The following is a 15,062-nucleotide window of genomic DNA, read 5'->3' as shown; positions in this document are numbered from 1 at the left end:
ATGCAAAAGAATAAGAAATCAGGAAGGGGGCAAATAGTTTTTCACACCACTGTATATCCTGAAACCTCTTGTGTATATCCTTCTTTTTATTCTTTATATTCTTCATTATGTCACTCTTTATATTATTAATGTCTTTGTCTTTATAACATTCATACTCTCTCCCCACCCCAAGATTGTAGTAATCATTACCTACAACTCAAGACAGTTCATTTCCATCTTCTCCATGCTCCAAAGGCGGAGTTGCAAGTCATATTGGAGTTGATGCTGTTGACTCACTGGAGGTATTGGTAGTAGTTGGCAGCAGGGATAGAGAGCCCATGCTCAGTTCTGAAAACCTGCCTGAGATCAGCAAATTCTCGTTGCCCACTTCACTTGCAGTTTTGCTCCCAGTTTTGCTTTCGACTGGAGCCTGCGCTGCAGCATGAGGTCCTGACAGATGCATTCCTTTGACTGCCTCTGGCAGGCTGTATTATGAACTTGAGGCCAGTTTAGAGTTTGAAGCTTTAGCTGCCTTTTCCTTCTGTTTCTCATGCTCATGCTTTAAATATACTTGTAATTAAATCCTTGTAGGTTGACTAAATACAGGATACTTTGGAGTGATAGTAAAAAAAAAAAACAAAACAAAATAACACAGTTGCCATTGGAACTCTCACAACAGACAAGACCAACTCCCCAAAATATGACGAAACCTCACGTGAATACAGCATTACTGTACTTCAACCCTTGTATTTTTGATGAGTGGATCCCATGGAATTTACTTCAAAAATTAGTTTGGCAAAATCACTAAACTTCTCATGAACTTTGCTGAAAATGGCAAAATGCATTGAAGCTAACAGAGAAGGTGGAACTGAACTAGCTTTGAGTGGATTATAATGGTGCAATGGTGTTTCAAGTGTCCATGAGGTCTATGTATGGAGGTGTTTGCCAACTATGCTGGGCCAATTTCTGTGACCAAAATTTGGCCTGAGCTGTAAGGAAGAAGAAGCTAACCATTGTGCCACCGTGCCTCAAGCAACAAAAGATGCAGACAGAATATCCACAAACAAAATACAACAAATAACCATAAACTAGCAATACGTGAAAAAAAAATATGTATATTATTGTGCTCGCAGAGTTCCAGTCTTTCAAGCACTGATTAGCCTTGTCACAAAGCATTTTATTTTTTAAGTTGTGCTTCAGCCAGCATGCGTAATTAGCCACACGGCACGGTAGCTTCCACCCAACCTGCACTTTTTTTTTTGTATCTGTGCAAATGCTTTGTTGTTTTTTTTGTTTTTTTTTCAACCAAGATAATAGATTAGTAAATTAGTAATATGTTTTTTTTTTTTTATTATTATTATTTTATAGGGTCTCATCATGTGTTTTCTTACTCAGGGAGTGTGATCAGAAGGGCTCCTTTAAGGTTTGCTTTGAATCGTTGCTGGCTGCGTGACTACTTGCAACTGCATTGGTTGGTATAGTATGTTGGGCCCTTATTTGCCATTTTGGCATACACTGAATCCAAATCAGTAACAGAAGTGCAAAGATTTCATATTAAGATTATTATGCAAGGAAGGTTTTTTTTCTTGTAACAGAGCCCTTGAGGCAGATCCATAGATGTTCAGCAGGGCACCTGTTGCTTGCATTAAACATTCCAGATCTTTTTATTAAGATGATTTAAATAAATTGCATTGATTAATTAATTATTTGGCTGCTTTATTTGTTCCCTAATTCAATCCAGCTGTTCATACTATCCTTTCCAAAATTATCACATCACTCTGCCAAAACTGCTATAGCTAAAGGTTTTAAATGACTCTGTTGTTTTCTAGTTAAGTTTTGATCTTATTTCAAGGTCATTTCAAGTTAAGTCTCTCCATTTTACAAATCATAGCAAATAATGCCCCCCTTTTGTTTGGATCTTAATGATACAGTATTTTGTTGTTGTTTATGCCACTGCGGTGGGTTGGCACCCTGCCCGGGATTGGTTCCTGCCTTGTGCCCTGTGTTGGCTGGGATTGGCTCCAGCAGACCCCCGTGACCCTGTGTTCGGATTCAGTGGGTTGGAAAATGGATGGATGTTTATGCCAATTGTATGAGCCCATGTCTACACTTATAAAGAAAATAATTTGATATTTTTGCTTATTTTCACTAATAATTTCAAAAATAAGTTTATAAGTTATTTATTCTTATAGAAGTGCATTAACCATAAGATGCCACCAGTACATCTGTCGATAAAATCACTTAAAGAAAATATTTCTTCCTTTATCATTCATCAACTTACATGGATTGATGAGGTTTTAACAAGATTTTTCCATTGTACTCCATTTCTTACCATGTCAACAGCAGTTCTCAAACCCAATCTTTCTTTATATATAATACGCTACTGTGGCTGTCAGTTTGTCTGTCCGGGATTTTAAATCACCTGTAGCTTGCAAACCGTTTTACCTATTGACGTGAAATTTGGTGTACATATACTACGTGACCTCTACTATTTGCTTTCGAGGTGATGATTGACCTCCAAAGTTATTTCTTCTTTTATTTTTATTTTATTTTATTTTATTGTATAATCAACTCTCGGCAGTGGCCAGCAGGGAGGCCGTGCTGCACATCCGTACGGGCACCTTTCTTATCCTTACCACCTTCACCGTCACTTCCCCTACCTCTTCATATCTTAAATCATTCTTGATCCAGATTGAAGACTTAAGTGCCAGCTTAAGTGAAAAATTAAAGAAAACATACTAAGTAATTCCTACACAAATGCTGACTTAATCAGTTTTAACAAGATGCTGACCAAAGAAGAGAAGAAGCGGGCTGCTACGGTGGAGAAACGAAGAGCTGCTCAGGAAGCAGCAAGCCCATCAACCTCTGAGCAAACGAATGCTAAACGTACAGAGAGAGAGTATGAAAATTATGAAAGCTCAAGTCAAGTGTATCCACTGCACGGTATCATGCAGTGCGCCGTTACTGGTACTTAATATTCAAAGTTGTCTTTTATTATATGTCAATTTTTTCTTTGTCTCCCTGTATTCCTACTTCCTTCCACAAAGCTATATACTACTTTAAAAGGTAGCCATTTCTCCTCCATTCTTGTTAAATGCCCAAACCAAACAAGTTTTCTTTCTGTGGTCTTTTCGATCAATGTTCTAGTTAAAGGAACATTAACCTCTTCGCGTTGCATGTAAATGTAAAAAGTGTTGCATTTTTTCGCTTGAAAAATTACATGTCATCTTCCATCCATTATCCAACCCACTATATCCTAACTACAGGGTCACGGGGGGTCTGCTGGAGCCAATCCCAGCCAACACCGGGTGCAAGGAAGCGAACCCACAATCTTCCACAGTCTCCTTACTGCAAAGCAGCAGTACTACCACTGCGCCACCTGTGAGGACAACTGTGTGGATAGCGCTTTGAGTACTGAGAAAAGCGCTATATAAATGTAATGAATTATTATTATTATTAAGGCAGGAAACATACCCCAGGCAGGGCACCAGCCCACCGCAGTAAATGTCATCTTTCTACTGTAAAACGTGCAAAACACTAAAAGCACAAAGTCGGAGTACAAAGTATAATGATACAAGTAATAATAATGATAATAATATGACAGCACTCTTCTCCTCTGCAAGTGAAATGAGTATCACTTTCAGATTCACCAGAATCCATTTCAGTGACTTTTTCAATTTCACTGCCTTAGGACAGATTCACCTCATCATCACTGATGAGAAGAAGCGTTTCTTACGAGACACCATTATGAGATTAGAAGAAGACGTGTCTACACCATTGCCTGGGTAACGCTTGGGCTTGACACTTGTGCAGGACATGCCTATACTATTGCCTGAGTGACGTGTGGCAATAACGCTGTTGGCACTTTTACAGCCCAAGTAATCCACAGGTGTTATGTAAGATGTGTGACATGTCTATACTATTTCCCAAGTTATGCTTGGGTTTAACGCTAAGGAGGTTATTATGTTAGTTACCCCTTGCTGCTTGTAGTGATGACCAAGAAAAGTTTTAATCTCATGTTTTCATGGAGAACAGAAAAAGATCACACATTACTCTTGTCAAAGAATTCACTTGCCAAGTCGTATTGTTGCAGTGTTCAAAATGCATGTGTTTTTTCTAACTTATAATTAAACCACTGACAAAAGATCAGAGCAGTAAATGCACAGGAAAATGTGTTCAATCAGTAACAAGCTTTTGAATTGAAGATGGGACTCTTAACCAATGAAAGAAGGGAAGAGGCAGATCTTAAATTGAAGTTTGTTTGATGATCCGAGAGAAACACAAAGTTGTTCAAGCCCAATTGTGGTAGGAGCATGTCAGCTTGCACAAAGTGACGAATGACGAGAAGGTATTGGCGGAGGGAATAAGAATTTGCTGGACTACAAAAGCAGGAGTTGAACTGCTTGTTGTGCAGATGCAGCATGTGTGAGTGCAAGAGAAGGGGGGGGGGGGGGGGGATTTAAGGCCATGACACTGAAGCAGGAGACATTGTACATGGAAGTCAGTCGGATCAGGAAGCACTTATTGGGCTGGACATAATGGTAGTAGCAGGATTGGTGTTTCAAGCATGTGTACCCCGTGTTGTTCTTGGTTGTGACTTTTACAGTATTTAAAATAAATTATATTAACTGCGTTTTTTTTTTTGTTTTTTTTCTATAGTCCGTGAACATTTTATTATTTGGGAGGAAAAAAACAATCATTTTGCATCTGAACTTTGTATTTTTCATAAAATATCTTATTATTTTCTTCAATACAGATACTAAACCAATAATGAAGTGTGAAGGCTGGTGTCGGTACCAAAGTCAAAATTTTATTGTTGATCCACACATAATAATACAGTTTTTTGCAAATACTATGTAAACCTGTTTTGAAATTACATGAATCAAGCTCCTATGTTTCTTTACTAAACACAATGTAAGCTACCCTATTTCACATTTTCCCCCTTCACTTTTACAGCCTGGTGTATGGAAGTTCTCGATCCTCCCATCCAGACACAGACATCCTCCACCGACAGGCCTATGCGACACCACACCCTCTCCAGGGCTATGCAACTAATCACCATCCTGCAGGTATGTGGGTAAAGCCAGTAGGTTAGCACACTTAACTGTAATATCTTTGTCAGTAATGTAAAGTGATGTATTAATATTCTGAATAGGGCCTATTTTATTTCTTTTTCCCCCCAACACTATTTTTTAATGAACTATATTTTAGTATGAATATTTTAACAATAGCATGCCCATTTATTTGTTACTCAAAAATATTTGATCCAGGCTTGTGGCAAGCCAGTCCCAGCAGTGCTTAATGAATGACAACATCTGGGTCATAATCTGAACTGAGAATAGAGGATCTGTTTTATTGAGCATGCAGTCAGTAACGGCATGTCTGCAGACCCAAGTCTAGCTCCTTAAATACCTGCAAAAATCTGTATTTTATAATGTAAAGGAAAGTATGAAATAAACCTGGTAGATTGACTAAAACAGGCCGGATAGATTGGTTAAATGGCTCACTACTGCGACATATCACTTATTGAATGCATGTGTCTTTTTTATTGTTTTTTTATCATTTTTATTTAAATGGTAATATTTGGACAGTGAGTCATCCTACCCTGCATTGATAAAATGTAATGAAGCAGTAGATATTAAAGTATTAATTTCAAAACATGAAGAATATACATATAATAAACACAACATCCCTAAATCTGGATGAACTAATCGGGAGAAGCAAAGTTGCGGCCATTCCAAGAATGCCATCCAAAGATCAATTTCATTAGACAAAATTCTTTCAGTGATCACACACTTCCTTCCATATTCACAGTTAGTGTTTTTAGGTAACAATAATAAAAAGGAGTGACACTGAAAATTTTGTCAAAGCCCAACATAACTTTTGCAGGTTGAATTTCAGTTTTAAACCAAATGATAAATGAGGTACTTGCTTCAAAATGGTGGTTATTCAATTATCAAATATGAGCGTTTTTGAACACAAAACACAGTCACCCCAGAGCTGTGTTTATGCCCTCCATTTCATTGCCTTTCGTCTCATAATTCACAACTAAAGCACAGCAGAAAATTCTTTTGGAGGTTGTGCCAGTGAATAGTCAAAAGCACTATCGTATTAGATTGTGTTTTATGGCAGAGTATGCCACCATTCAAAACTGTTTAAAAAGAAAAAAAAATGCATTCAGAGCAAAACTCAATTGGAAATATGAGGTTCCAGAGAGAAAGTTTATTTCCCTCATACTGCTATTCACAACCTGTATAACAGAGTTAGAGAAGATATTCTTGAGGAATTTATTTATTTATTTTTCTGCTCCCCCAGACCATTTGCCATGTTCTTCAATGACTGGCAGCTTAAACTTAGATGTTTGCAAACAATGCACATGCCACAAAATTACACCACAGACAATCTTACAGTCTGCTTTTTCAAACTGGGGCCTGGAAGAGTGCAAACCCTCTTGCTTAAGAATACACAATAGTGCAGATATCATGGCAGCAATTGGACACTTCGTTTGTCTATGGCTAAACTGCTTTGGACAAAAATTTGTATTTGGCTGTTACCAAGGTTGTGGTGTATAAGCAGAAATGCAATGATCAACATCAACCCAATGTTGACAGGACATTGGTATCTTGGACTTGGCAAGCCTGCCATTTCACCACCAACTTCATTGATATGATGTTAAGATAGGACTATAACTGTTTTCAAGAAGCCACTTGTGAAACTTTTATTAGAAGACATTTTACAGGAAAATCCTAGTGATACAATATTAACAGAAAATTTAAAGGCCAGCGTTGCATGAAGAAAATGATCCTGAGATGACTCAGCCTCTACTATCAGAATCCTTGTTGCTTAATCCAAGATATCATGGAAATTGGTGCCAATAAGGAGGAGGCCAAAGAGTCAATTATAGTGGAGTTCCTTAAACTAGAAAAAGATAAAGAGCCAAAGTCGCAACTGCTTTGTTAATTCACTCTCCTCCCAAAAACAATTTTTAGTGCACTTCTGAAGAGAAGAGAGCCCCCAGCCTTCAATTACCATGCTGTTATATGAATGTATAAGCAGGCAACAAACTTGACAATATGTTTACAGAAGCAGGTATTGTATACAATAGATCACTGGATCTCGTGTCCAGTCTTTCACATTCCCGGTTGTTGCAGGTTTTCATCCCAACAAGCATGCTTTTAATTGGACTCAATTATCAATTAAGTAAGCTGTTACTTCCCTGTTTTGTTTTTGTTTTTTATTATCAATCCAGAAATAACCAACTGGATACGCTAAATATTTACAGAATATATCTAGAGTTTGTGTTAGATCAGTAAGAATGAATTATTTTTGGTTTTTAATATTTACTTCTCTTTAATGTTCTAGTTATTTAGAGCTTTTGTTTATCTATAAACACAAGTACATAATAATAAAATGGCCTCCCATTAGCATTCCATGTTGTTGGCACTGGTGTCTACTCAGTTTGTTGTTAATTGTCAATAATAACATACAATTAAAAGCAAAACCTCCAAAGGAAAAGTGAATTAAAAACAAAATGACAAAACCAAGTTTGTCCATTGAATGATATAGCAAACAATACAGATATTTATTACTAGTGTAAATCTAAAATTACTATACTTTTCTAAATACAAAGTAACAAAAAAGGATAAATGGCAGCTAATTTCACATTTGATCTTGTTGTTTAATTGGTTTAAGAGAAATCTGCAGCCATGGTGAACCCTAAGGACAAAACTTGAGAACCACCGAAATAGATGACTTCCATCTTTGGTGGAAAGAAAGCAAAAATAGAGTTCTGCACTATCAAAAAATATTTGAAAAATGCATCTGTGCCACCAGGGCTCCCTCTGAAAGAATGTTCAATATGTTTGGGAACATTGACACTCCAGAAAGATTCACGTTAAAGCCACACAATGTAAATATGATGGTCTATACTTTAACACAAGATGGAAAATATGTTCAAGAAAGTTTTATGATTCATTTTTATAAGCAAGCTTTAGCCTTTTGTTCACTTGTTACTTATGGACTTTTTTAAATATAAATTTGCACTGTTTAAATTAAAAATCACACTATGTTCTTAAGTGTAAAGAATACCTTTCACTTCTTCATATTCTATAGACTACTATTGGCAGGAAGGGTTATAAACTGCTTTAAAAAAAAACACTTAAAACCGTTTGTTTTAATAAAGTATCTTATAACCCATTTGTCAAACTCCATAAATAAAGATAAATGGCCTACTTGCACACCCTTAACACGAAGCACATCAGATTGATGCTAATTCAAATCATTATCACTAAGTTATTTAGGAATGAGTGGAGAGTGGAGCATCCAAAAATAATTTGCATCTTGCTGTGAAACTGAATTTTAAATTTATAGTGTGAGTGCCAAAACCTTTCAATTTCAGTTTTTAATTACTTAATTACTTTTTATATAATATAAAGTACAAGGTCTCTACTTAGCTGCTAGGCTTAACACTAGAATTACCCTACTCAGCTGCTAGGCTTAATACTAGAATTACCAAAGCCTACGAGAAAAATCGTAATCCCAGCCCACCTCAAATCCCTTCACACCTCTCCATCAGCGTCTTTTGTGTTGTAAATGTGTCGATAAGCACAAGCAGCCTGTTATCCCATCCCCCAACCACCGCAGAATGGGGAAAATGTTCTCTCCGCTTAAGTCTGTTTACCTGCTTGTGAGTTGCTTAGAGGTGTTTAGGGTAAACACTATATCATTATTTGGAATACATGCATTTCATATGTGTTCCATGTCTACAGCAATCAATGTAAAGACATCGTTAAAACAGAAACGTTTTTCATGTTTTAGTAATAATTGACAAAGTGTAGACATGAAGTGAATAATGAGTGAAGCCTGAATTCCAAATATCAAATAAATACGTTCATAAAATGTACAAGTATAAGAAAACAAGTGCACTTTTATTCAAGAATATAACTGCAGAAAAAGAACCTGCGTTACGGTGCGACATTGACACGCCCTTAATACGAGTGCTTTGGTAGCGCGGTGGTAAGAACTACTGACTGGTAATCAAAACTTCACAGATTTGATCCCGGATGCCTCCGTTTTGAAAAGTAAGCTGCTCTTATTCGTACTATTATAGAATAAAAACATACATTTGATTTGAGTCTGTAACAGCCGGTGTAAATTTATGGAACTTGTAAAGGTTAGTGTTTTTTTTTTTTAATTCAGTTTTATTCTCTCAGTCACGTTCACTCTCCCCCCGATCTGACACTGCTGCTTTCACATAAAGACGTGCTATAACAGAGGTGAACTCAGATAATGATAAGGGTTCTACATCAGAGAAAGAATGCATGTCGCACTTTTGTGGTTGCTGTACTTAGTATATAAAAGCCAGATTGAATGTTATTTACCTATTTACCTTGGTTTATTAATTTATCTTCCTACAGCGTAAAGTCACAAATAGACTGCAGAGCTTCTTTTGTTTGATCGAAAACTACACATGTAGTTTGAGCATGCCCATGTCGATCAAACACAGGAAGCTCTGCAGTCTACTTGTGACTTTACACTGTAGGAAGATAAATAAATAAATCAAGGTAAATAACATTCAATCTGGCTTTTATATACAAAGTACAGCAACCGCAAAAGTGTGACGTGCATTCTTTCTCCAATGTAGAACCCTTATCATCATCTGAGTTCACCTCTGTTATAGCACGTCTTTGTGAAAACAGCAGTGTCAGATCCTGAACCTGAACGTGACTGGGAGAGTAAAACTGAATACAGTAATCCCTCGCTACTTCGCGGTTCACTTTTCGCGGATTCACGACTTCGCGGGTTTTTAAATACAAGTGATCGCCCGCCTATCGCGGAAGTTATGTTCCAGACCCATCAGCAACGGGAGAAAATCCGCGATATAGAAAGACCATGTAAATAAACATTTTTATAGTTTAAGCCTTAAAATACCCATCCCACATGCTTTAAACACATATAAACTTATAAAACACACTTTATTAACACATATGATATGTGGATGTCGGGCTAAGGATATGAGTAACATCTCACTATTATAAAACATTTTAACTTCACGCAAGACAAGACAGTGAGACAGGAAAATATGTGCTGTACAGGCTTTTAAATTATTGACACGCAGAGCGACAAGCAGCACAAAGCCAGCACAAAGTCCACATCTCCTTAGCGTTCATTCAGCTCCCCACCCCCTTGACAACGCGAAGTGGCAGGAGCGTACTGTGCCTCCGGGGAGGGTGGTTTGAGCGAACGTGTGTTCAGCCCTCACACACCCCCACTCCTCCTCCTCCTTCCGAAAGCGCAGAGCGACAAACAGGCTTTTTGGCAGAAGCAGCACAAAGTCTATTTCTGCTCAGCGTGAGTTCAGCTGCCCCCCTTCACAAAGCAAGTGCAGACACATCGATGTCTGATCGCTGAGTGCAGTGTTGGTCTGCAGTGTTGTAGAATGTAGAAAGTGTTTAAGAGCATAGGAAGTGTTTATAAGAGTGTGGGAAAGGTTAACAAGAGAGTGAGAAAGGTTTATAAGAGTGTGGGAAGGGTTTATAAAGCTTAAGATATATATAAATAATAAAATAAATATAGGTCGCTACTTCGCGGATTTTCACCTATCGCGGGGGGCTCTGGAACGTAACCCCCACGATAGGTGAGGGATGACTGTAAAAAAAAAAAAAAAAAAAGCTAACCTTTACAAGTACAATAAATTTACACCGGCCATTACAGACTCAAATCAAATGTATGTTTTTATTCTATGATAGTAAGAATAAGAGCAGCTGACTTCTCAAAACAGAGGCGTCCGGGGTTGAACCCGTGACCTTTTGATTAGAGTCGATCATTCTTACCGCTACACCACCAAAGTGGTCATATTAAGGGTGTGTCAATGTCGCACCCTAACGCGGGATTCTTTTTTTTTTTTTTTTTTTTTACATAGATTGTTGTAGATGCGGAACACACATGAAATTCATGTATTCCAAATAATGATATATTATTTACCCTATACAACTCTAAGCAACTCATACAGGTAAACAGACTTGAGCTGAGAGAATTTTCTGCCCTTTCTGCATTGGTGGAGGGATAGGATAGCAGGCTGCTTGTGCTTATCGACACATTTACAACAAAAAAGTCGCTGATGGAGAGGTGCCTAGGGATTTAAGGCGAGCGGGATTACAAGATTTTTTGTAGGCTTTGGTAATTCTAGTGTTAAGGACTTGAGGAGAAATTTTGCTTTGTGTTAATTATTTTTGAAAATAAAATGTGAAGGCTGCAGATTCTCTGAAAACTTACTGAGCAACTCAGGCAATTACTGCAGCACAGAGTGACGTGAAATTTGGAAACAATGGAATATTGAAATCAGTATCAAGCAATTTCTGTCTTTTCCTTGGAGTAATGTTTTGTCTTTTTTATTCCCTCTTTTTGAATCTTATATTTAAAGTAAAGTTTTCACCCATATGTTGTACCAAGCCAGAAACCCTAGTGAAAACATTTTTTTCCATTCTAAATTGAAACAGAAACCAAAAGACAGATAGTCTCTGGGATACTTTGGAGTATCTTGGTTAAGCATATTAATCACCTTTTTAAAAAAGTGTGCTTTACAGCATAAAGTATACGAGCTTTATCTTAATTAGAAATATGTGTAAATCTCTTGCGTTAGTTTCTGGCTTGTGCTGATGGCTATTATTGCATGCTTTAAAAAAGATTAATTTAGTAATTATTACATCAATTTGTTTTCCCTCGGTTTTACCATAAAGCCTGGAATACCAAGCTAATATTTATATTAGGATTTCTAGGATCAACAATTACACCTGATTAGAGTATATATACCTTGGAAATTTATTGAAAAATCATTTTTATGTATGAAAATGTAGATGGAAATAACTAATAAAATTACTAATTTTGTTTTGAAGTATGGTTTTAAAATTAAAAACATAACTGATTTTTAGCCTTTTCTGTTTAGTTGTTGCTTATTCTATAAATCCTTTTCATGATTAAAGCACCCAACTCTTTAGAGTGGTTGAAGTATTCCACAGAGTGGGATTTTGTTTTTCTTTTTTTTTTGGCAACTGCATTTGTCATCAATTTTGAATACATTTATATGGAAATGTCTGTAAGTTTACTCATTTTTCAGGGTTTAGTATGCTGCCAAAAAGTATTTCAAAGTGCAGCCTGTACATAAACATTTGAAAGATTTTCTGGTGGTGTAAACAAATTCATAAATAACCAGAAAGTAATTTGCCTGTGTTTTACCTGTTAAGGGCCACCATTATGAACTTTGTAAGTTAAATGTTTACAGTGGTGATTCTGGTGAGTTTGATTCCAACATCATGTGTCTGCTCTAAAACTGGGACAACTAAAGAAAACTGCTTTTCATTAATTTAATCATGGGATAAACTCTTCTCCTATTCTGATGTTTTATCCCAAATAGAGTTTCAGCCTGAACTGTAAAAACAAAAAAAAAATTAACTTTTAATGCCAAGTTGAAGTGCTGATGTGACATTGGTGCTCTTTTCCAACCTTTTGTTGCAGCTCTGTGTAATGTTGATCTTTCTACTAGCTTTATGAAAAGGTCATTATGAGATGCGAGTAAAATAGGTTTTGTACCCAATTAGTTGAAGTAAACATTAAGTGGATAGATGCAACTGAGGTAACTTGTGTGATAGGTAACATCACACTGCATTATGATCAACTGTCAATTCCTCAGTCTTTAAGAGTATAACTGATTTGCAGTGTTGTCCATATATATATATATATATATATATATATATGAAATTATGTTCTAAACTTGAGCGTTTTCATTAAATTTAAAAAATTGCAGTCTGTCCTGACTGTTTCGTGCCCCATAGGGTTAAATGTAGACTTCAGCAGCAAATAAAAGCATTAAAACTTAAACCAAATGCATCCATTTTTCAAGCTAAGACAGTTGACGTGTACTGATTTGCATCCTAGAGGCAAGCTTCACTCCATTATGCCTGCTGTGCTGGAAGCCATTAACTGATCAGTGAGGCACTATATCCAGTTTCTGTATGGTGTGGGTGTATATACACATGTTTTTGACAATATAAAAGCAGTTTGCAGCATTTTCTGGTTCTCCTATCATAGTTGCAGCAATTTACTATACTTATATTGCAATAAGGGCCCCTACCGAGAATGAAGCTGCTTTTGTAAACAGTTACTTTCCATTAATGCATAAACCATTCACGATGCTTGTAAAACTTCTGTTTCTGTATTTCATTTATTTTTGTGCAAAGTAGCTTTGTAAGGCGTGATGGTGCTGTGCATGGTTGCTTACTGTACCCTCATATATGGCATACAGTAATCCCTCCTCCATCGCGGGGGTTGCGTTCCAGAGCCACCCGCGAAATAAGAAAATCCGCGAAGTACAAACCATATGTTTATATGGTTATTTTTATATTGTCATGCTTGGGTCACAGATTTGCGCAGAAACACAGGAGGTTGTAGAGAGACAGGAACGTTATTCAAACACTGCAAACAAACATTTGTCTCTTTTTCAAAAGTTTAAACTGCTCCATGACAAGACAGAGATGACAGTTCCGTCTCACAATTAAAAGAATGCAAACATATCTTCCTTTTCAAAGGAGTGCATGTCAGGAGCACAGAATGTCACATAGATAGAGAAAACAATCTCTGGCAAACAAATCAATAGGGCTGTTTGGCTTAAGTATGCGCAAGAGAAAGAGAAAAGTAAGCTGGGTAGCTTCTCAGCCATCTGCCAATAGCGTCCCTTGTATGAAATCAACTGGGCAAACCAACTGAGGAAGCATGTACCAGAAATTAAAAGACCCATTGTCCGCAGAAACCCGCGAAGCAGCGAAAAATCCGCGATATATATTTAAATATGCTTACATATAAAATCCGCGATGGAGTGAAGCCGCGAAAGGCGAAGCGCGATATAGCGAGGGATTACTGTATATGGCTTGTACTGTTTATTATAACAGCAATCACATCAAAGCTTTGCAAAGTTTTATAAGTAAGGCCCCAGGACTAGCTATGTATTTTTTAGAATTAATAGAAAACGCTTAACTTTAGAACATTGTTTTGTATAGCAAATGCATATATATGCATGTTTGTGAAGAAATAACTTTGACTTGAAAAATACAGAACATATTGTTTAAACAACCAAAGTACATGTGTTTTGTGATCGGCAAAAATAGGGCTTTATACTTTTTTATGTAAAGAAATACTTTATAAATGAGTACTCAATATTTAGACAAGTAAGGTCAAGAAAGCTGTATTGCGCCTGCATGAAATACAGTACAGTACATTTCCAAAATTTAAAACACACACTGTTGGCTTTGTATTTACAACAAGCCCATGTAAAAGAAAAGATATTAAGAATTGTCTTAATTTAAGCAAGTACACATAAGTACAAAGCATTTATTTTTAAATTATCAATATGAGTAAAAGGATTTGTAAATTATTTTGAGATGCTTGAGAGCTATGTATACAAAAGACTGCTGATCTGCTGTCTACTGCCTTTACAGCTTGTGTGTTAATTTATATATAAAGCTTTGTTCACTCTTAATTTAATCTGCAACCACGTCACAAAAATTTGCTACCTGCAACAGGCAACATTTCTGTTGCAGGTAGTCATACACAGTTGACTTGCTGTCTTTGTGCGTTTCTGAATGTGGTAAACGAAAAAGGACTTGAAAGTCAGGGATTGGCCTGCAGGTAAAAAGTAATTCAGAAGTAAGCTTTTCAGTTGGTCAGAACAGGCATTGGTTATTAATTGGGAAATGTTAAGGTTTATCATTATAATTTTTACTGTTTGCTTTGTAAAATACAAACATCTGCATTATGGTACTTGAGTATATTATATTATTTCTCCTTCTTTGTTGGCTTTGGTTAGATGTCTTACTTTAAAACTTTTTCTATGTGTATCCCAGGCCTCTCAGGTTTGTTTGAGACTGGTTTGCACCACGCTGGAACTGGGGCCCCTGATGCCTCTGTAATGAACCTCATTTCTGCTCTCGAGTCCAGAGGACCTCAGCCAGGTCCCTCGGCATCCTCCCTTCTTTCTCAGTTCAGGACACCTTCCTGGCAGACTGGTAAAAATACATACATTTTCTTTCTTT

General features: G+C 36.8%; 1 protein-coding gene across 2 annotated transcripts in view; it reads left to right on the top strand.

Moving 5' to 3' along the window:
- Nucleotides 1-15,062, top strand: part of LOC114642385 (proline-rich protein 12-like) — a 200,569-nt gene that overhangs the window by 89,855 nt on the left and 95,652 nt on the right. For both annotated transcript variants that reach the window (XM_051933684.1, XM_051933683.1), the window contains exons 2-3: nucleotides 4,936-5,048; nucleotides 14,874-15,035. In XM_051933684.1, coding sequence (XP_051789644.1) covers nucleotides 4,936-5,048; nucleotides 14,874-15,035 — 275 coding nt within the window. The remainder of the gene's footprint in view (nucleotides 1-4,935; nucleotides 5,049-14,873; nucleotides 15,036-15,062) is intronic.

The sequence above is a fragment of the Erpetoichthys calabaricus genome, chromosome 11 (assembly GCF_900747795.2).
Source record: "Erpetoichthys calabaricus chromosome 11, fErpCal1.3, whole genome shotgun sequence".
Taxonomy (NCBI): Eukaryota; Metazoa; Chordata; class Cladistia; order Polypteriformes; family Polypteridae; genus Erpetoichthys; species Erpetoichthys calabaricus.
Note: the sequence above shows the minus strand (reverse complement) of the source record. Positions and strands in the feature narration are given on the sequence as shown.